The sequence below is a fragment of the Dipodomys ordii genome, unplaced genomic scaffold (assembly GCF_000151885.1).
Source record: "Dipodomys ordii isolate 6190 unplaced genomic scaffold, Dord_2.0 Scaffold13, whole genome shotgun sequence".
NCBI lineage: Eukaryota > Metazoa > Chordata > Mammalia > Rodentia > Heteromyidae > Dipodomys > Dipodomys ordii.
In genome coordinates this window covers 22,915,291-22,943,060 of record NW_012267229.1, presented here as the reverse complement: position 1 = coordinate 22,943,060, position 27,770 = coordinate 22,915,291, and the positions used below count along the sequence as shown (strand labels likewise).

Genomic DNA, 27,770 nt, shown 5'->3' with positions numbered 1-27,770 from the left:
CTGGGCGCTGGCCCTAAGCTCTTCAGCTCAAGGCAAGCACTCTACCACTTGAGCCAACATACCACTTCCGTTTTCTGGTGATTTATTGCAGATAAGAGTCTCACGGGCTTTCCTGCCTAGGCTGGCTTTGAACCTTCATCCTCAGATCTCAGCCTCCTGAATAGCTAGGATTACAGTTGTGAGCCACCGGTGCTGGGCTTTATACTGATTAATTTTGCTGTAGGATCTCACTGTACCCAGCTTTTGTGCCTCCCAGGTAGCTGGGATAACAGATGTATACCATCCTGTACCACTGGAGTTACCTTTTACAAAAGCTCTAATCTCCATTGTGAATTATTTACATTGCTGGAAAGGAGTAACTTTTTTTTTTCTGTTCCTCCTGGGGTTTGAACCCATCAGGGCCTGGCCGTTGTGCCTGAGCTTTTTTGCTCAAGCACATAAATTTTAAGTCATTGGGTTCTTTCAATTAATTTATTTTTGTATTTGTAATGTAAATACTTGTTTTTGATGAAGATCAGAAGTTATATGTTGTGGCCTGTTAGTCACACATTTAGTAGTTTTGATATACTGTTTTCATGAATAGGAAACTCAACTGGATGGCTACTTATATATTTCAGGCCAATAGGTGACAGCCCTTTGTTTTAATCAAAGTATGACTCCATATCTCTTGTAAAAGTTTTCTGTTGGGAAAAGGGTACTTAAAAATTTCTCGTTTCAGCCAGGTGCTGGTGGCTCATGCCTGTAATCCTAGCTACACAGGAGGCTGACATCTGAGGATCATGTTTCAATGCAAGGCTGGGCAGGAAGTCCTTGAGACTCATATATAGAAGTGGAGTTGTGACTGAAGTGGTACAATGCTAGCCTTGAGCATAAAATCTCAAGAGCAGTGCCTGGGCCCAGAGTTCAAGCCCTATGACCAACCCCCCCCCAAAACCTCAGTATTGCCAAATAAAAGAAAAATATTTCTTCTAAGTTAGGAGTTGGACTTACAGCCTATTTGATGATGGGAATTTGATGATGGGAAGAGAACTCTTCAACCATCTACTTATTAGGAACAGTGGTCTGGCCTAGCCATTTGAAAAATAATGGTTGAGAGGCCTGGGAGGAACACCTGCCTAAGTCAGACATGGTGTACCTCAGAACTTGGGAGGCCAAGGAAGGAGGATCTTAAGTTTGAGGCCAGTCTAGACTACATAGTAAGTTTGGGCTAGCCTGGCAAATGAATAAATAAGAGATTTCTTCATTTACAAATAATAGGTGCTCTGTGTGAAGAACTTGAGAAACAAAATTTCTGGGGCCCATCATGTAGCTGAGTGATGGAATATATATATATATATATATGTATGTTTAACATGTACAAGGTCCTGAGTTCAGTTCCCACCCAAAAAGAAAACATTTTCTCCAATAATCCAGCTATCAAATAATTTCTCACTGTTAAGATATTAATCTGACTGGGTACCAGTGGATCATACCTGTAATCCTAGCTACTTAGGAGGCTGAGATCTGAGGATCAAGGTTCAAAGCCAGCCTGAGCAGAAGAGTCCCCTTGAGACTTTTAGCTCCAAAAAATTGCTCAAAAACCAGAAGTGAAGCTGGGTTTCAAAATGGTAGACTGCTAGCCTTGAGCAAAAGCGCTCAGGGACAGCGCCCAGGCCTTGAGTTCAAGCTCCACGACAAATACACACACACACACACGATATGTTTTCTTCTAGTCCTTTTTTAATGTACATATGTGTATTTGTATATAAAAATTAATAGTGAAATCATAAAATTATGTGTAATGTTGTATTAGTGTACTATGCATTTGGTGCTGACAATCTCAGACTAATAAAAATTTTATTTTACTTTATCACTTTTTAAAAATAATTCTTCTAATTTAAATAAAAAATTAAAAACTCATTTTGGGCCAGCTATGATGTGATGGTTCATGTTAGTAAATCCCAATACTTTGGAGGTTGGCAGATGAGAAGTTTAGGCCATAAATTTGGGTTATGTAGTGAGTTCCAGGCCAGCATGAGCTATTTACCAAAACCATGTCCTCAAAACAAAATCAGAATCATACAACTGTAGAAGACCTTAATGATTTGAAGATTGATCATCCAATCTATAAAATCAAATAATCTAGATAGTGAACTCAGTTGCTTGGTGGGTTTTGGGATTTAACAATGAGTCAGTTTAACACAATATGAAACTAATCTTGGGGCTTTTAAATCTTGTTACATTACCATAATAGTGAGTCAGTATCTTTTGTATAGCATAGAAGAAAAATTAGACTTCATTAACTTTAGTATAATTGTGGTCATTCTTACTGGTCTCTCTTTTTCTAGTTTTACTCTCTGTTACAAGCTTGTTTTATATCCTGGCAATCATCTCTGTTGGGCTCCTCTACAAATTCTACACCAAGCCAGATGGCTGCACAGAAAACAAATTCTTCATCAGTATTAACTTGATTCTCTGTGTTGTGGTTTCTGTTGTATCCATCCTCCCAAAAGTTCAGGTATGGTGGTTTTCTGCTTCTTCCTCATGTGAAAGGTTTTTAGTTAATGCTAAACTTAGAACCTGTGTAACTTAGCGAATTTATATTTGAGTTTTCCCCACCTAAATATTTTTCTATATAATGAAAACATTTTCTTAATTATTTAACCACTAAGAATTTACTTGTTTTTATTTCTGTGTTATTAATAATCTAGACAGCTTGAGAAACTGTAGTTCTTTTAAAAGTATTTAAATCTTGGGAATGGTTCTTAATAGTTGTTAGCCAATTTTTTAAGGCAATTAGAGTAATTGATTTTTTATTTATTTATTTTATTGTGAAAATACGGAGGGGTTACAATTACATGAGCAAGGTAATGAGTACCTATCTTATCAAGCATTGTTGCCTCCTCCTTTGTTTGCCTTTCCCATCCCTTCCCATCTCCACACACCCCCGCCCTGATTTTTTTAAAAAATTATTATTATTTTTTTGGTCGGTCGTGGAGCCTGAACTCTGGGCTTGGGTGCTGTCTCAGTCTGCTTATGTGGTGCTGAGGAATCAAACCCAGGGCCTCATGTGTACAGGGAAAGCATTCTACCACTGAGCCACCTTCCCTACCCTAATTGATTTTAATATTAACAAAATGCATGCTCCTTTTTTTTTGGGGGGGGGCTTGAACTCAGGGCCCAGGCATTGTCCCTGAGCTCTCTGTTCAAGGCTAACACTCTACCACTGTTGAGCCACAGCTCTACTTCTCGTTTTCTGGTAGTTAATTGGAGATTAGAGTCTCACAGAGTTTCCAGCCTGGGCAAGCTTTGAACTGTGATCCTCAGATCTCAACCTCTTGAATAGCTTGGATTACAAATATGAGCCACCAGCATCCCACTAAAACACATACTCTCCTAAGTTTCCTCTTTAATATACTGTACAGGTTTGGAGTGTATCTTAGTGGTATCACGCATGTCTAACATGCATAAAGCCCTAAGTTTGGTACTGCTAGATTCTTTCCCCACTGTCCTGTTACCCCAAAAATACAATACATTAAAGAAATTCAATGAGGGCTGGGAACGTGGCTCAGTGGTAGAGTGCTTGCCTTGCATGCATGAGGCCCTGGATTCGATTCCTCAGAACCACATAAGCAAAAAGAAAAAAGCCGTAAGTGGCGCTGTGGCTCAAGTGGTAGAGTGCTAGCCTTGAGCTGAAGAGCTGAGGGATAGCGCCCAGGCCCAGAGTTCAGGCCCCACGACTGGACAAAAAAAAAAAAAATTCAATGAGTGTTAGATAGAAAAATAATATCTAGCCAGGTACCGGTGGCTCATACCTGTAATCCTAGCTACTCAGGATCTAGGATTGTGGTTCAAAGACAGCCTGGACAGGAAAGTCTATAAGACTCTTCTCTCCAAATAACCACAAAAAAACTGGAAGTGGGGCTTGTGGCTCAAGTGGTAGAGCACTAGCCTTGAGCTGAAGAGCTGAGGGACAGCGCCCAGACCCGGAGTTCAAGCTCCACAACCAACAAAAAGAAAATATCTACATATCACTTCCTTTGTAAAGAAACTAGCTTGAAAGTGGATCCCAGGAACTTAGAAGCTGAAGTATGAGAATACCTTTCAGGCCAGCCTGGGGAACCTAGTGGACTCTGACTCAGAAAACTCAAGTCTCAAGGAACTGATCATCTAGCATTTTAGTGGTAGAACTGATTATAGGTTTTTCCTGTTATACAAAGGGGTTAGAAAACCAAAGCCATTGTGATAGAGAACTTTTCAGGATTACAAAATGTTTGAGAGCCAGCAGTAGATACTTGTTAATTCTTTTGTAGCTAGTTCTTACTGAAGGACTAGTTACTTGTCATCTTTCAATATTGAGAATCAGGAAGGTCTCAGTTACTTAATAGTTTAGTGAGTCCCAAGAAAGTACATAGACTTTTAGCCGGGCACTGCTGGTTCACGCCTGTAATCCTAGCTATTCAGGAGGCTGAGATCTGAGGACACGGTTCAAAGCCAGCAGAGGCAGGAAAGTCTGTGAGACTCTTATCTCCAATAAACCACTAGAAAACCAGAACTGGTGCTGTGGCTCAAGTGGTAGAGCGCTTGCCTTGAGCTGAAGAGCCCAGGGACAGCGCCCAAGCCCCACAATGGACTAAAACTTTTAGAACAATACACATGGTTTTGTTTTCCTTTTGATTCCATAGGAACACCAGCCTCATTCGGGCCTCCTGCAGTCTTCTATCATCACTCTCTACACCATCTACCTCACATGGTCAGCCATGACCAATGAACCTGGTAAGGGACTGTCAATAACTCAGTGATGAAAGTAGCAAAGTACTCCTTTGGTGGGTACAAAAACTAGAGCTAAACGTAGTTTGACATTTCTGGAGAAAATGTCAAACACATCAATTACAGTGGTTTACCAAAGGTTTTCACATATTTTTGTTGTTGTTGTTGGTCATGGGGCTTGAACTCTGGGCCTGGGCGCTGTCCCTGAGCTCTTCAGCTTAAGGCTAGCACTCTACCACTTGAGCCACAGCATTACTTCCAGTTTTCTGGTGGTTTATTAGAGATAAGAGTCTCACAGGCTTTCCTGCCTGGGCTGGCTTTGAACCTTCATCCTCAGATCTCAGTTTCCTGAGTAGCTAGGATTACAGGGGTGAGCCACCAACACCTGGCTCCTTTTATGTTTTATTCCCCACATCTATCCATAATTATTCAGACTAGCAGGCTGACGCTCCGCAGTCCTTCAGTAGACTGGGCCTTATTTTACCTGGACTAGTCGAGCTTTGGATTGTTTTGATCCTTTGTTAGAATTGATTTAAGTGAAGTTTACTTTTGGACTCAAGCTCTAGCAGAAACAACAGGGGGAAATTTTCTTTCAATGTAATTTATTTAGCAATAATTTTTATTGTTATTATTATAAAGGTAATATACAGAGGATATTTCTTTTTTCTTTCTTTTCCTGGCTCTGGTCTGGGCTTGAACTAAGGCTTTCATGCTCAAGGCCTAGTATTCTTCCACTTGAGCCACAGCTATACTTCTGGCTTTTTTGTGGTTAGGTGGTGGTAAGAGTCTCATGGAATTTCCTGCACTGGCCGTATTTTTGTTGTTGTTGTTGTTTTTTGTCATGGGTCTTGAACTCTGTGCCTGAGTGTTGTCCCTCAGCTCTTCAGCTCAAGGCTAGCACTCTACTGCTTGAGCCACAGCACCACTTCCGGTTTTCTGGTGGTTAATTGGAGATAAGTGTCTCATGGACATCCTGCTTGGGCTGGCTTTGAACCGCAGTGCTCAGATCTCATCCTTCTGAATAGCTAGGATTACAGGCGTGAGCCACCAGCGCCTGCTGGTTTTGAACCATGATCCTCTCATGTCAGCTTCCTGAGTAGCTAGGATTACAGGCATGGCCCATAGTTGTCAGGCCTAGAGGTTTATTTCTCCTGTTAACTCCTTTTAAAGTTCAAATGGTTTTTGCAGGAACCCCTCCACCCCAATGATAAATTATTATATAAAATATGTTAAAACTATCACTGGACACTGTGAAAATAAACTACAACTTATAGGTAGGCAAGGGAGGGGAAAACAGAGCAAGAGAAGGGGTGACATTGTCCAAAGAGAAATGTACTTTTTTCCTGATTTACATAACTGTAACCCCTCTATACATCACCTTTATTATAATAACAACAAAAAATTAAAAATACGTTAAAACTAAAAATATGCTAAAACTTGTGTGCAAAACTTGGGCAAAGAACTAAAAGGGTTTGTCTGTTAAAGTACACAACCAATGAAGTCTTGAGGAACACATGTGAAATTTGACAAATACTATTTTTTCTTTTCCTAGAACTAAATTGCCACTTGCAACACAAACTCATTACTGATTGCTGCATTTTCAGTTCTTTTCTTTTTTTTTTCTTTTTTTTGGGTCCGGTCGTGGGACTTGAACTCTGGGCCTGAGTGCTGTCCCTCAGCTCTTCAGCTCAAGGCTAGTGCTCTACCACTTGAGCCACAGCGCCACTTCCGGCTTTTTTCTTTTTTCTTATGTGGTGCTGAGGAATTGAACCCAGGGCCTCAGGCATGCAAGGCAAGCGCTCTACCACTAAGCCAACTTCCCAGCCCTGAATTTTCAGTTCTTTCATGTGTAGCATTCTCATCTTTCACATCATGACTGAATGGTATAGACCACCTTCAGATTCTTTGTTGGCAAGAAAATAATTGAAAACGTCTTGTTTTTAGATCGTTCCTGCAACCCTGCCCTGCTGAGCATCATTACAAACATAGCTGCACCAACCCCAAAGTCTGTAAATTCAACCACTGTAGCCCCCACCGCTGCTCCCCCATCAACAAATAGCCACTTTATGGATGCAAATGGTGTTTGTGGGCTGTTAGTCCTTTTTTGCTGCCTTGTGTATTCTAGGTAAGTGAAAAAAATACATCGTACAATTCTCATAAAAATTACTAATAGAGAACTAGCCATTTTAGGGTTTTAGGTGCTCTGAAATCCAAGGAATGGAGGAGGTAGAGATTGGGAGAATTGAAGTTTGAGGCCAGACCAGGCCAAAAGTTTATGAGACCCCCTTCCTCCCTTCTCAATCAGTAAAGCTGATTGTGGTGGGGATGCTCCTGTTATTCCAGCTAGAAGAGAAGTATAAGTAGGAGGATTAAAATCCAGGTTGACCAGGACATAAACTATTGAAAGAAAACTGAGACAGGGTTGGGAATGTGGTTCAGGTAATAAAGCGCCAGCATGGCTGTCAGAAGCCCCTGTGTTCAAACCCCAGTACTGCCCCCCAAAAGTTCCATAGTTAAACAAAACTCCAGGTTTAACTTACTTGTACCCAGCCACTTCACTGATACTTTTTTGTACAGTAGCATTACTGTAGGATTACTTTAATATGAAATAATTGAAATAGGAAAGGACAAATTATTTTATGTAAGTTGGTAAAATAAGAAAAAAATATGTATTAAGTAGAAAATGAAGGTGCCCTTCCCTCCAAAATCCATTTTTCCCGTGAAGTACATTTATTACATAGTATTTCAGGCTTTTTCCTTTGTTGGTAGTAGTATATAGATACAGAACTCTGTAATATATATAGTGTGTGTGTATATATATATATATATACACACACACACACACACTATGTGTATGTATATATATACATATACATACACATAGTGTGTATATATACACATAGTATATAGTATATAGTAGTAATGTATATAGATCAATGTAATTTTGTTTATATCATTGTTACATAATTTAAAAATTAGAACTAATGTAAATACATATATTGTGTAAAATATAGATGGGTCATTATAATTTCGGCAGTCTTTTACATTATAAATTCTCTTCATGCTTTTTTAAAGGATTGCTTAAAATAAGAATTGGAAAACCAAGCTGGGCACCAGTGGTTCATGCCTGTAATCCTAGCTACTCAGAAGGCTAGATCTGAGGATCTTGGTTCAAAGCTAGCCTAGGCAGGAAAGTCCAACAAACTACTCAGAAAAAGCCAGAAGTGGCGCTTGTGGCTCAAGTAGTAGAATGCTAGCCTTGAGCACAAAGAGGCTGAAGTATAGCACTTAGGCCCTGAGTTCAGACCCCAGGACTGGCAAAAAAAAATAAAAAAGATTTGGCAAACTGTTGCCCTTGGACTGTCTAGCTATCTTTGTAAATAAAGTTTTATTAGAATACAGGCATATATTCATTGTTTCTGAATTACCTATGACTTTGTTCTGCTTTTTGACCTAATGTTTTAATTTTTTATTTAATGTTTAATTTTTATTCAGATACCATAAAATTTATCCTTCTAAAATATATCTAGTTTACGGGGCTGGGAAGGTGGCTCAGTGGTAGAGCGTTTGCCTTGCATGCATGAGGCCCTGAGTTCGATTCCTCAGCACCACATAAGCAAAAAGAAAAAGCCAGAAGTGGCGCTGTGGCTCAAGTGGTAGAGTGCTAGCTTTGAGCTGAAGAGCTGAGGGACAGCGCCCAGGCCCAGAGTTCAGGCCCCACGACCGGACCCAAAAATAAAATAAAATAATCTGGTTTAGTAGTTTTATTAGTATAATCACAAGGTTTATATAATCAATTTTACCACAATAAATTTTAAAACATTTTCATAATGGGTGTATAGCTCAGTAGTTAGGCCTGTGGGTAGGATGTACAACACAGGCTTAAAGTAGAACTTATGGCAGAAGTTGGACAGAAAAAATCAACTGTGGGATCCTTGTCTTATTCCTGTTCTTAGAAGAAATAGTTTTTTACCATTAAGTGTGATGTTAGCTCTCTTTCTTTTTTCTCTATTTTTTAATTGCTAGGTTTGGGGATGGAGGCATGGCTTCGTTGGTTAGAGCACTACTAGCCAGTAAGCAAAAAATATCAGGTACTGAGCTCAAATTCCAATCTCAGACCAAAAAAGTAAAAAAATAAAATAAAATTGGTGTGTTTTATCAATATGAAAAAGTCCTGTATTATTGTAGTTTTTGTCCTTTTTTTTGGGGGGGGGTCCGGTCGTGGGGCCTGAACTCTGGGCCTGGGCACTGTCCCTCAGCTCTTCAGCTCAAGGCTAGAAATCTACCACTTGAGCCACAGTGCCACTTCCGGCTTTTTTCTTTTTGCTTATGTGGTGCTGAGGAGTCGAACCCAGGGCCTCATGCATGCAAGGCAAACGCTCTACCACTGAGCCACCTTCCCAGCCCCTAGTTTTTGTCCTTTATTCATGTCGTTGAACTCAGGTTTGTTTGTACAGAGATGACATTATGACTATTGTTAAGGACTTCCTTCATAACAAGTAAGGCAGGAATGACAAGTGCTGAGGCAGGATCCCCAGGGAGCTGGGAGAAGTGGGCGGAGGCTTCTACCCAGCCTTCGGGAGAGGGGCAGTGCCAGGGAAAGCTTTCCTGAAGACATGGCAATGAATCAGAGAAGTGCCATGAGCTGAGAAGAGGGTAGTGGGTGATGATTTCCAAGTATAGAAGAGGCACTTTTCAAGTCACTAACCAGACACTGCAGGCATAGTATGCTTTGGGAATCGAGTCATCAAGTAGTCGTAGCTCACGTAAGTACTGATAGTCTTATAATAACAGCCAGCAGGTCAAAGGCCTTTGGTGTTCAGAGCATCACAGAGATAAACCTTATGCACATGGGTCAGAGGGAGTGAAAACTCAATCTAAACTCATCTAAAAGGCTCTTTTCTAATATGTCCTCTTTGGGGTCATTTTCCAGCATCCGTACATCCAGCAACAGCCAAGTGAACAAGCTGACCCTCTCAGGGAGCGACAGTGTGATTCTGGGCGATACAGTCAATGGAGCTGGCGATGAAGAAGATGGACAGCCACGGCGGGCTGTGGACAACGAGAAAGACGGAGTGCAGTACAACTACTCCTTTTTCCACTTGATGCTCTGCTGTGCTTCTTTGTACATCATGATGGCCATGACCAACTGGTACAGGTGGGAGGAACTGAATCCCTGCAGGACCCTTTCTCTTACTCATATAATGAAGCTGAGTCCAATGTTCTTGCCTGGAATTTTTTTTGAGATAGGATCTCACCATATGATCCAGGCATCATTTTGAACTCATACTCCTCCTACCTCAGTCTCCTGAATTGCAGAGATTTCTAGCATATGTCTCCACCGCCAGCTCGAAATACTTTAGCAGCTTTTTTTTCTAGCATTGAAAACTCAGTTAGAATGCTTTGCAGTGCAAATTATTGGTAGCTCTTCCAGACTTGAGTTATTTAAGAGAATCATGACATCATGTAGTCTAACCCATCTTTGTTCAGAAGTATTTTTCCGTGCCAGATCTGGCCATACCATAGTGTTTTGGTCACAGTAGTGTTCCTGGGAAAGAAAGTTTCAGGAAGAAGGGTCATTTCAATCTAGTCTTTGCCAGTAATTAGAATCAATGGATGATCATAACCTTGCCCAAAGCACAGTGGGATTTTTTCATGCAGGCAAGAAACAAAATACCATTTGAGAGGAGGGAAACAGCTCACAAGACCTAAAAATAACAGCTTCTAAAGCCCCAACCAAAACTCTCCTAGACTAGTGCCAAGCAGTGGGACTGGGGGAGTTTTTCAGCCTTAGCCAGGGGACTATAGGATGTCAGTACCAGGTTCTTCACATCTTCACATAACTCTTTTTTTTTTTTAAAGCCCTAATGCCAACTTCCAGAGGGTGACCAGCGAGTGGCCAGCTGTGTGGGTCAAGATGGGATCCAGCTGGGCCTGCCTCCTCCTCTATGTCTGGACCCTCGTGGCTCCACTGGTTCTTACTGGTCGTGACTTCAGCTAAACTCTCCAATGCCAAGGACTCTGCTGAAGTTCATAAAGGTCTCCTTTGCTGAAAACTCATATCCCTTTTTAGTTTCCTTTAACTAAACTATTAAGTGAATGCCTTTGCAAATTTGATTATATCCAGATTTATATATCAAAAGGCAAGAGTGAATAATGCTTGATGCAGAATCTGAACTTTTTATTTCAATGTATATTTTGTTTACTTGGAAGGATATAGCACAAAGGGAACATTTTTGTGTTTTAAAGAGAACTACAGCTGTGCTGTGAAGATAGTTCTTTATAAAGACCTGTAGGTTCATACAGCTTTGATTTAAAGTATAAGATATAAGAATGTTGGATATTTGAGCCTATCTTTAATATATTTCTATTTCATTCTCCTTAAAAGGCAAAAAAGTAATACATTACTATGACATTTTCCTCTGTAAAGGTCTTTACCATTTAGTGTAAGCTCTTCAGAGGTGTAGCGTATCTTAGGTTTGGGGTGAGGATTATGTATGTAGTCCTTCCCCAGAAGAAGGGTTGCTGACAAGGCTACTACTTCCACATCTTGAGTCTTCTTTACTTTTTTAATACTATAGCATTGATGCTGCTTGATACAAGTCCATGGCTTTATCAGATATGTTCAATAAATGCTTTGTAGGTTTGATTAAAGCAAAGACTCACTTGGGAAAACATTGCAATGTTTCTGTAATGATCTTGTTACCAGTATGTAAAAGTAAAATGCATGTCAATTTATTATATTTGCACTATAAAGGTATTTGATTAAACTAGATATTAAGCTTTTTTTTTTTTCTTCTTTTTGAGACAGTGTCTTGCTATGTAGTCCAGGCTGGTCTCTGAGACTCAGGATCCTCCTTGAACATCTTGTGTGCTAGTTCTGTGGTGTGCATCACCATACTCAGATCCTTATGTCTCCTTCATTAATACTTGAGCAGCAACTGTTTGTTGTTTCTGGAGAGTAACAGGTTTATCTAGCATTTAGTCAGGATGTTCCTATTCTTTCAAAATGTATAGTCTTGACTAGTGAGCCAGGACTTAAATGCATTCAGAAACTCACCTGAATATTCTTAGGACTTAAATTCATTCCGAAACTGTTCTGAATATTCTTTTTACCACCGACTTTTGTAGGTGAGAGACAATTAATGCACTGTCAAAAAAACATTCCTAAGCGGTGGGTATGGCTCAAGTGGAAGAGCACTTGCCTGACAAGCACAAAACCCTGAATTCAATCCCCAGTACCACTTCAAAACAAAACCATATTTCCAAAAGGCAGCATATCAAGAGAGAGAATGAAATATTTTTTCTCAGCAAAGATTTAATGGGTGTCTATCCTGACACCAGGCTGTGTAGGTTCTGGGTTGTAACTTGAAACTTGACAGGCGCACCTGCTCTTCATCTTAAAAGGAGTAAAAATTAGTTGGGTGAATTAGTGCTGTGATCTTGGCATTTTATTTTTATTTATTTATTTTTTTGGGGGGTCTGGTCGTGGGGCTCTGGGCCTGGGCGCTGTCCCTCAGCTCTTCAGCTCAAGGCTAGCGCTCTACCACTTGAGCCACAGCACCACTTCCAGCTTTTTTCTTTTTGTTTATGTGGTGCTGAGGAATCGAACCCAGGGCCTCATGCATGCAAGGCAAACGCTCTGCCACTGAGCCATCTTCCCAGCCCTGATCTTGGCATTTTAGAGCTACTTGAAAAGTGAAGTACTTGGGGGAGAGGGTGTCACTATGGATGTCCTAGCAGTGTCATTAGGAGTCAGCCAGCAAGTCACAGGACAGATGGGTGACACTTCTGACGGGCAAGCTCAGGGAAAGTGTTCCTTAAAGCTGGAAAGGGAAGGACAAGGAGGTTGAGTTGTGGAAGCTTTGTATCCTCCCCCACCCCCAAACCCTAGGTTTGAACCTGATTGATGTTGAGGACAGCAGAAAGCATATTCAGAGTATCCTAAACAAGGATGTCATCAGTCACTTTGGCTAACATATAGAAGAGATGATTATGGACAATCCATATGAGACTTGAAATCTAGACATAGAATAGGATATAGAAAGAAACTGAGAGCCTAGAATCATTTGGTAATTAGAATTAGCTATGAGGGGGACATAGATACTGAGGAATCTGGTTTAGTTATATGGGCAAGTGATGTCCATTTATGAAGGTGGGGAGCAGGTTTCGTCACAGGGTGGAGGTGGTCCCTGAAGGCTGGTTCACGGGCCTGGTTGTCAGGCCTTTTGGGTTGGCCTCCTAGCTTTGACCTCTTCTAGCTATCAGGTCAATCAGCTGATAGATACTGAGTACATGCTATGCTTCACACACCAATGGCTGCCTCTCTGAGCCTCAGTATTGTTCCTAAGATTGTTTAAATAAGACTAAAGCCAGGCACTGGTGGCCCATGCCTGCAATACTCGCTATTCAGGAGGCTGAGATCTGAGGTTTGCAATTTGAAGCCAGCCCAGGCAGAAGAGTTCTCATGAGACTCATCTCCAATTAACCACTCAAAAACTGGACGTGGTGTTGTGGCTCAAGTGGTAGAGTGCGAGCCTTGAGCATAAAGAGGCTCAGGGACAGTACCCAGGTGCTGAGTTCAAGCCCTACAACTGACTTAAAAAAATTTGCAGAATGCTCAACCCATTGTAAGCACTCTGAACAGCTGCTACTCTCAATATGATTAAACAAGAGTTTAAGAAAATGTTTAAAATCTGATGGAAGCTGCAATTGAGGTGTTTGTAGATGATTAAGCAAACATGGGGCAGTGTTGGTTGGGGAAGGGGTGAGGTTAGGGAAACAGGGCTTTGTATGAGCTGTTGGAACCCCTGGCCTTAACACCAGCCGTTTATGTCAGGTTCCTGTGTGGAAATCAAGTTGCGAAGGCTGCTAAGGGTAGGTGGGCGTGGCTCTTGTAACCACCACAAAGTAGATTCTTAACAGCTGGGGAGCCACATTAAGAGCTGTAAAGTTTCTGAACTTCAAAAACGTTTTAGTGTCCTGTCCTTTGCCTTATGTAATTCAAAAATCAAAGCAATACTAAACTGTAAAAGGGTAACAAAGTCGAATAAAGCTTTTCCATTTTTTTCCTTCCTGACTTTGATATTTGAAATAGCAAATTTTCTTTAAAAAATTAGGGACAATGTCTGCTTGGTTTTTTGTCATACCCCAAGAATGAGCTCAGTCTTCTTACTAATAGGAAACCCAGTCATTCATTTAAGACTCAAGTGAGTTATGCAGGTGAGTGCTGAATTACACACAAAAACAATGCCAGCGTTTTGAGTAAGCCCAGGAGCATACTTTTGAAAGCAGGGTAGTATTTTGAGTCATCTGATCTCACAGTGTCATCTCATTCCAGACAAGTCATTTGGTATGTCATTAGGAACAAGCCTTCCTGTCTCCCTAGGGCTGAGATATTGGGGTCCTGGCTTTGAGGTAAGAGGCATGTTCTAGAAATTCATCAAATGCAACAGAAATGGCTGCCACTTTGACCTAGTTACAACTGAGATAAAGCTGGTAGGCTTGATTTGCATTTACTTTCTAGGGTGGTGTTTTGATCTGCTTAGAATAGGGTCTCACTATAACCCAGGCTACCCTCCCACCAAGAACTGGAATTACAGACCACCACATTCTAGATTGATCTTGTCTGCATTTGGTTGGGAAATTAAACTTTCAGTGGTCATGGATGTGATTTATCAGTACTGCTTTTGATATTCTGGAACAAATTATAACTTGGGTCTGACTTAAAGGAGGATAGCCTTTTTGTTCACGGCAAGTTCTTGCTTGACACATCAAGCTAGAGTGCGTAATCAAGTCATGTGATGCTGCAGGCTGGTAGCAGATGTTGGTATTGGGCTTATTCATGAGCGGAGGAGAGCTGTTCACCTCTTTCCTCCTGTTCCCTGAGGGGTGTCCTGGTGACTGAATCCTCAGGTGAAGAATGATAAATGACATATATGACATACACAGCTCCCTACATGTGCCATCCACGGACTGGATTTTATTTCCACCTCTGTAGATAGCTGATGATTACCCTGCTCCCCACTTTACAGGTCAAACAGAGGCTTAACATAGTTAAAAACTTGGCTCTGGGTCATGGCTAGGAAGAGATGGAATAAGACAAACTTGGCTTGATTTCTGAGTTCTTTTCTCAATTGGATCTCACTGTCTCAAGGTCTTAATATAGGAGACATGGTATATGTTGCAGAGTGCTTGGATGTGTGGGGAGTCAATTGGCTCCCAAAACCATACATCACTTACAAAAGAAAGTAATACCCTGAAGCCAGTCAAGTAAGAGCAGGTGCATCTGGTTAACATTTCCTCCAAGGTGCTGCTCTAAAGGAACTTAATGTTTTTGTGCTGGTCCTGGGGCTTGTACTCAGCACTTGAGTGTTTGTCCCTGAGCTTTGTCACTCAATGTTCATGCTCTATTACTTGAGCCACAGCTCCAATTCCAGCTTTTCAGAATCTCCCGGACTTTCCTGCTTTGAACCATGATCCTCACATTTCAGGTTCCTGAGTAGCTAGGATTATAGGCAAGCCACTAGTTCCTGGCCCTTGTTTTCTGCTTCATGGGGGAGGGGAAGGGGTAACTGGGAATTGAACCTATGCCCTTGCATATACTAAAAACCACTGAGCCCTATCCTAGCCCTACTTACCAGCATTAAAGGCAGCAACACAGTGTCATTGCTGCCATCGACTGGGAGTGCCCAACCCATCCTGTGGGGCACAGGCCTGGAGAAAGTGCTGCTGCTCCAAGCACAGGACGGCACTGCCATTCACCCCCATAGCCCAGCTGTGTGGTAAAGCATTGGAACTGTTGGCACCTGTTTTCTAGAGTAAGAAACTGAGCTGAAGTCTCACAGCTTCCTCAGGAAAGGCCATCCACGAAGAGCTAGCTGTGCTGTGGTATGTAAGGAAACTGAGTCATGAGGGTATCAGAGTAAGAGCAGAAAGTGAACTCAACAAACCAACAGACTTTTAGTTTGGGTAAAAGCCTGGGAGGGATTCCAGAGTCTTCCAGCCAGACTGGAAAGAGAGTGATGTGCTCTCTTACACCTGAGGTCTTAACCTTTCATTGGGCAGAGAATGAAGCCAGGTGGGGCAGGGGTCTGGGGTAGTTTGTCACACGAAGTAGGGTAGGATGTGAACTTGAGAAGTGAATCTTTGTGCAGAGATGGAATCTTGAGTTTACAGGGAAGCATCTGTTTGTAGCAGACAAGTCCAAAAATGGTTGAGCCCTCAGTTCACAGGTTCTCTCTTACCACCATAGGCTATGTTTGAGAAGGGGGTGGAGATGATTCAAATTCAGCAAGGACTGTCAGGGGGAAAGGTGAGTGTTTTGACTGTTAAGTCATTGTCCATCACAGTGAGAGCCTAAAACCTGTGGGACCACCAGGAGGAAGCCTGTTTCTCACCTGTTCACCTGCCCCCCAGACATACCAACAGGGTATGTCTCCCCTGGGACAGTGTATACTCCTATGCAAACACAAAGGGGACAGGTAGAGAAAGAGCCTAGCATATACCGTGCCAATCAAGCCACACAACACTTTTGGTCCTCAAGGAGTTGACTTGCTTTTGAAATAAAATGTTACAATTTGGATCTGTTATGTGAGCTGGGGTGCCAGTGGCTCACACCTGTAATCCTCGCTACTCAGGAGGCTGAGATCTGAGGATCTTGATTCAAATCTAGCCCCAGCAGGAAAGTCCTGGAGACTCATTTCCAATTACCCACCAGAAAACCAGAAGTGGAGCTGTTGCTCAAAGTGGTAGAATGCTACCCTCGAGCAAAAAGAGCTTAGAGTCAGCACCTAGGCCCTGAATCCAAACCTCAGGACCAGCTCCCAAGAAAGAACTGTATGTTTTCAGAAAGCAAGCCCATTTCTAACTCTTCTTCTAAGTTTTCTACCTTCTTCCTCAGTGTTCTGTAGGGTTATTTCTAGCCCTCTGGCTCTTGATGCAGGGCCTGGTCAGACTGCCTGGCTTTGAATCTCCTGTCTGCTGTTTGTTTGGCTGTGTGTCCTCAGGCAAGCTGTTTTTCTCTTGTGCCCTATTTTCCCCACAGAGCAATTCACTTCTTTAAGTACCTGAAGATTAAATGATATTATATCATGTGGCTCTTAATCCATGTTCCTGGAACACTCTTGGTATGGTAGGGCTGTCTGTACCAGGGAGGATTCAAGGCCTGAATTCAGTTCCTGAAGAGCCTGGCTGAACTTTGAGAATTACAATTTTTCCCCCGCCAGTAGTGGGGTTTGAACTCTGGTCCTCGCACTTACTAGACAGACACTAGACAGAGCCTCACCTTGAATCGTGATTTGAACAGTTTCTGAGATAGGTTCTTGTTCCCTGTCCAGGTGTGCAGCAGGATGCAACTGACCTATCCTGGGCTTCCTGTTAGCTCGGGTGACAGGCATGCACCTCAGCATCCAGCTCTTTCTTGTTACATCATGTAAAGATTTTTTCTGTCCAGATTGGCCTTGAACCTTGATCCCAAAAATCTCAACCTCTGAAGTAGCTAGGATTTCCAGGTGTGAGCTACTGGCACCCAGCCGAGAACTGGAACATTTGTTTTTTGGTTTTTTTGGGTCCGGTTGTGGGGCCTGAACTCTGGGCCTGGGCGCTGTCCCTCAGCTTTTCAGCTCAAGGCTAGCGCTCTACCACTTGAGCCACAGCGCCACTTCCGGCTTTTTTCTTTTTGCTTTTGTGGTGCTGAGGAATCGAACCCAGGGCCTCATGCATGCAAGGTAAGCACTCACTCTACCACTGAGCCACCTTCCCAGCCCCATGAACTGGAACATTTGTATACTTTCTCTTCTACCTTGTATATCTAACTCTGCTTGGCACCCATTGATGTGGCCCAAGTGCTTACAACCTTTGGAGGCAGTCAGCCCACCATCAGCCACAGTGCCCTCCCAAAGCTCAGAATCTTTGTCCAAAATGTCACTGTCACAAAAGAACTGAACACATACTCAACGTACACAGGGATTTTTTTTTTATTCTTTAGGACCCAGACATGCATACTAAAATTACTATCTTCACCATTCTGACATAGAAAAATGCACTAGAAAAATAAATTTTTGATCAAGACAAACAGTAAGTCTACTCCACATCCCTAGACTCAAAGGCAAACTGAATTTCAGTTTCAAGCAAGGGATGTGACTGGGCAGGAAGTGAGCCTGGCTCCCACCTCATCAGAGTGTGGTACCCGAGGGCTGGCCACAGGGGTTTCAAGTATTTCATCTGTAACAAGTTCTTCCCTGATATGCCAGGAAGGCATATCTACACAGCTTTCAGCATCAGTCAATCAATGCCTGGCTAAAGAAGCTGCCAGTGAGATGTAAAACCAACAAAACCCCAGCTAGTTGAAGATACATCTGTGTGCATAAAGCTGACCTTTCCATGAACTGAGCTCCTGGACTGCAGGAATATTTGATGTTGGTTTTCTTGCATTTCAAGCAAATCCCTTCTGAGTCGGCAGAGCAGAAAGGAATTTCCTTTAAATTTACCAAGTTACTAGATGTCCCACACTGAGGGGTCTTGGGTGGGGGTGTGGGGGGGCAGACATCTTTTCCTGAGCAGTCATTGGCCCTGAGAGGCCACATTTCTAGCATTAGCCAATGTTTTTCATTCCCGCAGTGAAAGGAGGCTGGAAAAGAAATCCTGAAACATTAGCTTGAAAATCATCACAATGCCGCCATCGCAGTAGAGATGCTGCTGGTGGAAGGACATTTACAGAAACTTCATCGTAAAGCCTTAACAATAGCTTACAGAAGTTCAGGAGAAATGCTTCTTATCACCCCCACGCCTTTTGGGGGGAAAAGAAAGTGATCTGTAACCTTCAGTGCTGAAACACAGGACAAGCTTTGTGGAGACATCCAAAGCAGTCTCTGCAAGGAGCCGGCAGTGAAGCTGGGGTCGCACTTCTGGCTGCCTCTTCTCATGAAGGTAAAATAGATTTCTACAAAGAAGCCAATTTCCGGAAGTCAATAGGGGAAATGGAGGAAGAAGAAAACTACTTCTCAGCTAACATACATCTTGAGGCTGGCAGTTCATTCTGACCTAAATTTCCTAATAACATGAGGTGGGGGGACGGTCGGGAGGAGGAAGAGAGGAAAGAGACGGGGGGGGCGGGGGGGGGAGAGGAAGCCAGGCTCTACCAAGATAGTGTACCTGTGGCAAAACAGTGGTCAGATACTAGGAACAGAGGGTTGTTTCCTTTGTCCTATAATAATTCAGGGATGTTAAGGCTAGATAGGCAAGATAAAGCTGGAACTCCCATTCTCCTAATATCCTATCCCTTCCTCTTCCCCATTCCACACAACCTTGCTGTGTGGGAAATGTTCCTTCCCTGGTGTTGGTGAGACATCCTCAGTCCTGTGTTCACTGCACTTCACCACGAGAAGCTCACTGTTCCCCTGCTGGTGAACATAACATCCTGCCTGGCTTCACAGCTTGCCAGGACTATGGGATCTTGCTTTGAAGCCAACTCAAAGTGTAGCCACTCCAGGAGGCAGAGGGGCCCAGGCTGCTCCTCTCAGAGGCTGGATGAAAACACCTCTAGCTCTAACTAGAAAGGTTTGGCAAATGGGAAAGAGCCTTTATGGGCCTCTGAGATACTTCTCCACTGAGCTCAACTTATCCCTGTATGAAGCCACATAGACAAAAGATGACTGGCCAGGAAGGGGATACAGGGTTTGAGCCTGGGAACTTGGTGAGACCGATTCATCCTCCTCTGCCTAGGTTTTTTATTGATTGATTGATTTTTTTGTCAGTCATGGGCTTGAACTCTGGGCCTGGGTGCTGTCCCTGAGCTCTTCAGCTCAAGGCTAGCGCTCTACCACTTGAGCAACCGCACCACTTCCAGTTTTCTGGGTTAACTGGAGATGAGAGTTTCATGGGCTTTCCTGCCTGGGCTGAGTTTGAACCTTGATCCTCTGATCTCAGCCTCCTGAGTAGCTAGTAGGATTACAGGTGTGAACCACTAGGGCCCGGCTTTGCCTAGTTTTTGTTTTCCTACTTTCTTTTCTCAGGCTGTAAGAAAGTTTTTAATGGGTTCTCCTGTCCAGGCTGCTGGGTTCGGAAGCCTCTACCTGGCCTCAAGTAGGTGGGATATAACCAGCAATGCTGCTGGTTATATCTTCAGATGCAGCTAAGGGCAGCCAGAGATGGGTTTTACTTTTTGGCACCTCCAGCTCAGCCAGGACTCAAGTAGAGGACACAGGGTTAGTACCTATGATGAAAATAACTTTCCTTATAATTGGCATTAATGAGGTAAGTAAATTCATTCAACCAGCATCTTCCCCAGTCAGTTTTGAACAATGGACCTTTGGATTTGAGAGTAGTATCTCTCTTCCCTGCCTGCTTAGTTGAATAAATGCAGAGTAAAATCACATACAACAGGTAGTATTTGTCACTAATTCCATAATTGCATGGGACGAATCTGAAGAGGGCAAAAGCCATCAGATGAACCCCTCCTTATGCGATGCTTGGTTTAAGGCTAAAATCCTGTCAAGGGACATCTAAAGTGCTGACATAGAAAATTAACATTCGGCCAACTGGTCCTCCCACCAGAGAAAGAAAAACACTCCAGTGAGTCTGAGAGGGCAGGGCCCCTGGAAGTGAGCGCGCAGGAACCCGCCTCGGTGCATTTGCAAGAATAAAACTTAAGCCCATGTACTGGAACCACTGGAGCTGGGTTGACAATACAGTACTGTCTCAGGGAGGGGAGGAATTCATACAGGATTCAGGTCATCTCACTTGGCCCCTCAAAAAATGATCCTCATTTTTCAGTTGTAACCATCACAACAAAAAGCAAGTTGTTGTCACTGAGTCCCAGGAATATACACATCAGTTTCTTTAAGGGCAAGACCAAATAGTGACACTTCTTCATGGAAAGGCCTGTGAATATATCACAAAATATCAGGACCTAGACAGTTAATCTAGACATTTCTGTAGGCAGAAAACCTAACGATAGCTTAACACCAATACCAGAAGCTCAGCAGCCAAAAGAGCCTCATGAGTTGTCCACAGTCTCATATCCAAGGTACAGGTCTCTGATCCCTAGATCCCAATTCTATAGGCCTAGAATCAGTCTATTACATGGAACAAAATCATACACTTCTAGGATCCTGTATGATTCCATTGAGAACCAAGGCTAAGGCTTTATGGATTTGGAGATGAGGTGGAGTGGGAGTTTTTTTTTTTTTTTTTTGGTTGGTCATGGGGTTTGAACTCTGGGCCTTAGCTCTGTCCCTTAGCTCTTCAGCTCAAGGCTAGTGCTCTACCACTTGAGCTATAGTGCCACTTCCGATTTTCTGGTGGTTTTTATTGGAGATAAGAATTTCACGGACTTTCCTGTCCAGGCTGGCTTTGAACCATGATCCTCAGATCTCAGCCTCCTGAGTGGCTAGGATTACAGGTGTGAGCCGCCAGCGCCCAGTGGGGGTGGGAGTTTCTATTGCAAGATCCAAATAAAGGAATTCCGAGGATGCTTTGAAGTCTCTGGCTTTCCAAATCTGGCTAGGAAGTGCTGCTCGGGTTCTGGTGTTCCCACTCAGTGAAGGTGCTTTCTAGGCCCAGTGATGGCAACTGGGGCCTGTATCTCAAGCAACACAAGTCTGCAGTTAAGGTTCACAGGAAAGACAGAATCCCAGCGCCTCACATTTGGCCACATTATGGATTTGGCCAAATGGTTGCATGAGAATAATGCTGACTGGCCAATTGTGGTTTTTCTTCTGGGAAGACCAGTCACTTTGGTCCCCACTTTGCTTGTTTCTGAGCTACATATGAAGCAGAGACAGCTTCCAGCAAGCTGAGAGTTTGGGAATCGATGGGAATACTTTCCATGTCTTCCCCCAAAATAATCATGTGGCCAATGGCTCAACCACCAGGATGGGCTCGCTTAGGGTGCTCTCCCTATGGTTCTTCCATGCTGCCATTTAATTACAGAGAGCAAGACTGAGGCCTTGGCACCGTAAGTTCTTCTGAGTATCTGAAGAAGAAAGGAAAGGAGAGCTGGGTGGGCTGACACTCCCGGGGGACTGGCTAATAGCAAGAGTAGAGCTGGGACTTGACAGCGCGCATGGAGTCGTCACACTGTGCATCTGAGGTCAGCCCCTCCTGCAGCAGCGCCTGGCCCAGGATGCTGTCGCAGGCAGGGACAGGCTGGCAGAACTCTTTCACAAAGTCATCCTCTGAGGCCAGCAGCACTGCGTTCCAGGTGGCAGTGTCCAGCTCCCCAGCTGTGCCCCCATATTCCTTGGGGAGAATGTTTCTTGGGAGGTTTGTATGGAGAGAGTTCAGGTCAGACCCGTGGAGGAAGAACTAAAAGAAGATGGGATACAAAACACAGACACATGTCTTTAGGTATTCAATCATACAGCACATTCTTTCTGACCTAGCTACTCAGGAGGCTGAACTGTGAGGATCGCAGTTCAAAGCTAGCCTGGGCAGGAAAGTATGTGAGACTCTTATCTCCAATGAGCCACCAAAAAACTGGAAGTGGCGCTGTGGCTCAAAGTGATAGAGTGCTAGTCTTGAGTGAAAAAGCACAGGGGCAGTGTCCAGGCCCTGAGTTCAAGTCCCAGAAAAAGAAAAGAAAAGAGAAAAGAAAAGATCGAAAGGATTGTTTATTTGTATTTACTTGGAATGCCATATTTTCCAAATTAGTTCTAGGGCAAAAAAATTAATTACCTGAAGTCTGAAATAAGTTGAGGAAAAAAACAAAAACCTAAGGCTTATAAAATCAAAGCATCTTACTTACTCTGTTGGCTATTTTCTCCTTTAGGAATGGCTTAATGATGGCAAAAATGCCTTTAAATATTCGAGGCTCATTTACTACATGGACTGCTTTGATCCGAATGGGGAAACCATCCTGTGGGAAGGAAGAAGGAAACAGGATGTTAGAACAGCTGCAGTTTCTACAAACTCTGTTCCACAGCCAGTCTCTTCATTAAACCTCCATGAAAAGTCCCAACTGTGGTCTGCTCTGACTCTTCCAAGACAGTCCTACTGGGGCCACACAGGAAGAACAGTTTCTCCTAGACTGGGTCAGAGAGGGTTAGGCAAACAGGCAGACAGCTGCCCCTCTAGTAGCAAAAAGAGTTTGATTTGACATGGATTGATCTAGAAAATAGAAGACCTAGTGGGTCAGTGTTGCAAAAACTTTTCAAGGCAGGTAAGACAGCCTGAGAAATGTAGGATACATCCTGTAAACTTAAAAAAGAATAATTAGACTTTGCCAGAGAATCACGCAGACATCTAGGTACACAGAGCAAGGTTTATTGCCAGGAAAGGGAGCTGGCAAGATTCTTTCTCACATGGGAGAAGTGAGAAGAAGCACCGGCCATTGTCTGAGGTGACCTATATAACCTAGGGGGTTTAGGAGGGGCTAGAAGGGGCTAGGAGGCAGACCCTGGTGTGGATGGGTAGGCCAGGGGCTTCATCATGGCATACTAGGATTTATGGGTGCTGTCAAAATAGTAGATAAAGGTCCTGCAACTGTCCAGACCTGAAGGTCACTCTAAGGGGCTCTGTTGCCTTATATGGTGGTAGCTGCCCCAGAGAAGTGCTATCCCAAGGTAAAGGGGGGTTGGAGGCTGATTATTTACTGCCTTTACTACATGGGCCTGGTGTTGCCTAGGAAGGGAGCATGCTAAGCTGTGGAGAAGGGAAGGAGTGGACTAAGCTATGGGAAGGGAGCTCATTTTGCTAACACATCTTATCAAAGATGTTTCCTTAACTACAGTCCTGTTCACAGCCTTTAATACTTAGATCTTTCTGCTGAAATTCATATGATGTTTCCTAAGCTTGGTTAGCACTGGAACTTGTGTCTCTGCTAGATGATCTTCCAGTACCAGGTAAACACATTGCAAACCCCACCCTGACACGGCATGTGTATGGTACTCAGCTGGAGTCACCATACCAGTGTAGAGGTCAGAGGGTGAAGCTCAGTAGTAGAACATTTTCTACTATGTGTGAGGCCCTAAGCTCTATCCTCATCACCAAAACAAAGCAAAACACTAAAACAAAAGACCCCAAAACAAACCAGGTGTAGTGCGCTCCTGCTACTGTGTGACCTGGTGACTGAGGAGAATCACAGGTTTAATTTGAGGTCAACTTAGATTGCACAGTGAATTCAAGGCCAGCCTGGACTACATAGTGAGGCTATCTCAAAAACAACAAAACAAAACACAAAAAAGCTGAGTGCCAATGGCTCCTGCCTATAAGCCTCACTACTCAGAAGGCTGAGATCTGAGGATCATAGTTTTACATCAGGCCAGCAAAATGCCAGACTGGAGGCATGGTTGAAGTGGTAGAATATCAGCCATAAATGCAAAAGTAGAACCTCAAGTTCCTGACTTCGAGACCTGGTACCAGCACAAAAACAAAAATAAATTACCCACCCCCCCCCACACACTAGAAGATCAAAATCAGAAATCAAGTTGGCCATAAGGACCAAATAAATAGGACCACGACAACAAGCAAGTGCACAGCAGACACTTGAACATTTTTGGAAACTCAACAAGGGGTACTACTGCCCCACTGGTGCCCCATAAGTCACAAGAGACAGTGCTCAGGGGTAACAAAAAAAAAATCCAGACCCATTATACCACTGTGACACTGTGGCCATGTTCCCCTAGGTCTCAATTTCCCCATCAAAAAGAAAATGTCTTGGCTTGCTTAACTCAAAGATTCTCTGAAGGACCGAGTGCGTGGTAATGACTGTAACAGCACCTTGTCGGCACTGAACAGTGGGAAGCTATGGAAGGGACTTTACTTGGATTCTGAAGTGCGGAAGATGAGTAGTGAGGCTCTGACCAAAACACAGTCCCACATCAGAGGCTCTCTCTGGACAGTGGCATGGTTTCTGGGTTTTCTTTGGGATTCTTGCCCTAACGCTGATCTTGTGCAGACACGAGGTACCATCTCCAGGTGGTACCCTGCTGACAGCCATGACAGCCAGGACTGAAGATGATTTCCCATCTCAGGGTGGGAAGTGGGGTTTGTGGAACCCCATGCGACCTTCAGCAGAAGGACCTGGAGAAAGCCAAAAGAACCACAGACAGCAAAGAAGAGACATACCTGGAGGATGCCAATCACCTTTTTGGCTATAAAAGGGCCAAAATGAGATGCTTTTGATAAGCTCACTCCTTTGTAGTCTGTGAGAATGACAATTCCATTCACCTGGGTTTCTTCGGACTGAATGAGTTTTTCTAACGTCAAGTATATGGCCCGGATGTTTTCAGTAAATGGATAGTTGCTTGGTATCCACCTGTCTAAGATCAGAAGAGATGGACACTATGTTACAGAAATGAACACAAGCAATCAGATAAAGATTTACTTTCTCCAAACTGCTGTCGCAAATGGGACAAAGATATTCATGATCTTGAGCCAGGTACTGGTTCCTCACACCTGTAATCCTAGCTACTCAGGAAGCTGAGATCTAAGGATCATGGTTCAAAGCCCAGCCCGGGTAAGAAAGTCCATGAGACTCTTTAACCACCAAAAAAGCCAGAAGGGGAGCTGTGGTTCAAGTGGTAGTATGCTAGCCTTAAAAACAGCTCAGGCCAGGCGCCGGTGGCTCACACCTGTAATCCTAGCTACTCAGGAGGCTGAGTTCTGAGGATCGTGGTTCAAAGCCAGCCCAGGCAGGAAAGTCCGTGAGACTCTTATCTCCAATAAAAACCACTAGAAAACCGGAAGTGGCGCATTGGCTTAAGCGGTAGAGCGCTCGCCTTAAGCTGAAGAGTGCAGGGATAGCGCCCAAGCCCAGAGTTCAAGCCCCATGACCAACAAAAAACAACAACAAAAATAGCTCAGGAGCAGTGTCTAGGCTCTGAGTTCAAGCCCCAGGACTGGCACAAAAAGAAGAAAAAAAAAATCACCATTAATGATCCTACACAGCAATGGATACTTCTTAACTCCAAATGCGGGAGTGCATTTGGAAATGGAAATGGAACTGAGTGCTGAGATTAAAATATGAGCCTGGTGCTTTGCCCCTGTAGCTGAGATCTTGGGCAAGTTGCTTCCTGTCTCTGACCTCTATTTCCTAGGTTGGAGAGGATACTGATGCCAGCCAAGATGGACACCTCTGCTCTCTGCCATCTCCATTCCTGGCTGGCTTGGGAAGAACACTGAATGTTCCTTTCCATTTGTTCTGGGATCTGGTCTGGTGGAAGTGGACAGGCTATGAGAGGAGTGGGGAACACTAACGTGTGAGAGTGTGTTTGGTCGCATGGGATGGGGGCTGGGAATGTGGCTCAGTGGTAGAGTGCTTGCCTAGCATACATGAAGCCAATTCCTCAGTTCCACACATAGAAAACAAGCCAGAGGGGGAGCTGTGGCTCAAGTGGTAGAGTGCTAGCCTCGAGCAAAGGAGGCTCAGGGACAGCACCCAGGCCCTGAGTTCAAGCCACAGGACTAGGGCAGGGGTGAGGGGGGGAGGGAGGAAGAGAGAGAGAGAGAGAGAGAGAGAGAGAGAATGGAATGGCAAATTCCAGGGCAGCAGTTCCACCGGATTCTTTCCCTGGAAAGCTAGAATTTGCATTGAGGGCATTTAACTGGGGGGGCCAGGTGCATCTGAGAGCTGAGAGCCAGATTTAGCTTTCTTTGGCAGTCTTCAGGAGAAAACAAAACAAAACCAAACAGTGTGAAGATGATTTGCAAAGGCATCAGAAACGAATGGCCCAGAAGACACAGACACAGAGGCAGAGACAGGAAGGGCCGGCTTGGCTCCTGTAGCCCCTGGTTCCTGCTTCTAGGACTTGGTAAGAGCTGTTGCACCTTCATCTCTAGGGGAGGAGATGCTCCTGCCTCCTCAGCAGGTTCTGGCCATCTGCTGGCAAAAGGGCTTTAACGAAGAATGGGGAAAAGGGACCAGGAGAAAGGACAGGGCTCAGGATGGCGGGGACAGTCCCAGAGGGACAATACAGTGACAGCTGAGGTCAGTACCTGGGCGGATGCAGAGGATGTGGCAGCCCCTGGGGTCCGTGCAGGGCAGCACGGTGAGGAACCCGGAGCCGAGGACATCTTTGAGGGCCGAGGGCCTCAGGTTACTGAAGACCTCGGGCCAGCTTCGCCTGCAGCTGTGGTAGTTGACCAGCAGCTGCAGAGCGCGGTCATAGTCAAACTTGCGGGCCCGGAGGAAGCGCAGCAGGAAGGCGTCGTCCAGGGACGTGCTCAGGTTGGGGTACTCCTTGCGCACCATGTCGCGGAGGGCCTGGACATCCCGGAGTCTCCACTCGGGCTTCTCCTGCAGCTCCTCCCGAGCTTTGAGGACCAGCTCTTCGGTCAGTGAGCACACGTAGCCAGGAGGCTCGGCCGGTGGCGGCAGCTCATTCTCAGAGAGCGATGCTGCAGAGGGGCTGGTTCTCAGAGAGTCACTTTCTTCTGACATTAGCCACTAGGGTCCCTGTCGACACAGAGGGCCCCCAAAGCTAGGTGAAGACGCAGTGGCCCATGGCACAGTTTATGTGAATCCCCAGGATGTGGGGGACACGGATGTTCCTGTCCGGACCACAGACCTCAAAGGGGAATGAACTGGGATCTGAATAGTTTCCCTAGGTACAGACTTGACACAGAATCTTCTGGAAGACATCCAGCCTGCTCTGGCTCAATATACACCCTCTTCATCAAAACAGGACAGCTAGCCAGGCACTGGTGGCTCATGCCTGTAAACCTAGCTACTCAGGAGGCTGAAATCTCAGGACTGTGGTTCAAAGCCAGCAGGGTAGGAAAGTCTGTGAGACTCTTATTTCCAATTAACCACCAGAAAACTGGAAGTGGTGCTATGACTCGAGTGGTAGAGCATTAGCCTTGAGCTGAAGAGCTCAGGGACAATGCCCAGGCCCAAAGTTCAAGCCCCACAACCAACAAACAGCAACAACAACAAAAAAACCAAAACAGGACAGCTTCCTTGTATATCTTTTTTTTCTTTGGGTCTGGTCGTGGGGCCTGAACTCTGGGCCTGGGCGCTGTCCCTCAGCTCTTCAGCTCAAGGCTAGCACTCTACCACTTGAGCCACAGCACCACTTCTG

The 27,770-nt window shown here is 44.2% G+C and overlaps 2 protein-coding genes across 2 annotated transcripts in view; one reads left to right on the top strand and one right to left on the bottom strand.

The window, feature by feature from the left end:
* Positions 1-11,535, top strand: part of Serinc3 (serine incorporator 3) — a 21,299-nt gene extending 9,764 nt beyond the window's left edge. The window contains exons 4-8 of the mRNA XM_013010713.1: positions 2,318-2,497; positions 4,665-4,755; positions 6,694-6,874; positions 9,683-9,907; positions 10,612-11,535. Coding sequence (XP_012866167.1) covers positions 2,318-2,497; positions 4,665-4,755; positions 6,694-6,874; positions 9,683-9,907; positions 10,612-10,750 — 816 coding nt within the window. The 3' untranslated portion in view covers positions 10,751-11,535. The remainder of the gene's footprint in view (positions 1-2,317; positions 2,498-4,664; positions 4,756-6,693; positions 6,875-9,682; positions 9,908-10,611) is intronic.
* A 9,571-nt stretch (positions 11,536-21,106) lies between these two features.
* Positions 21,107-27,770, bottom strand: part of Ttpal (tocopherol (alpha) transfer protein-like) — a 12,195-nt gene continuing 5,531 nt past the window's right edge. The window contains exons 2-5 of the mRNA XM_013011084.1: positions 26,686-27,145; positions 24,817-25,010; positions 22,496-22,606; positions 21,107-22,056 (exon numbers count right to left, since the gene is read on the bottom strand). Of these exons, the coding sequence (XP_012866538.1) occupies positions 21,778-22,056; positions 22,496-22,606; positions 24,817-25,010; positions 26,686-27,130 (1,029 nt within the window). The 5' untranslated portion in view covers positions 27,131-27,145 and the 3' untranslated portion in view covers positions 21,107-21,777. The remainder of the gene's footprint in view (positions 22,057-22,495; positions 22,607-24,816; positions 25,011-26,685; positions 27,146-27,770) is intronic.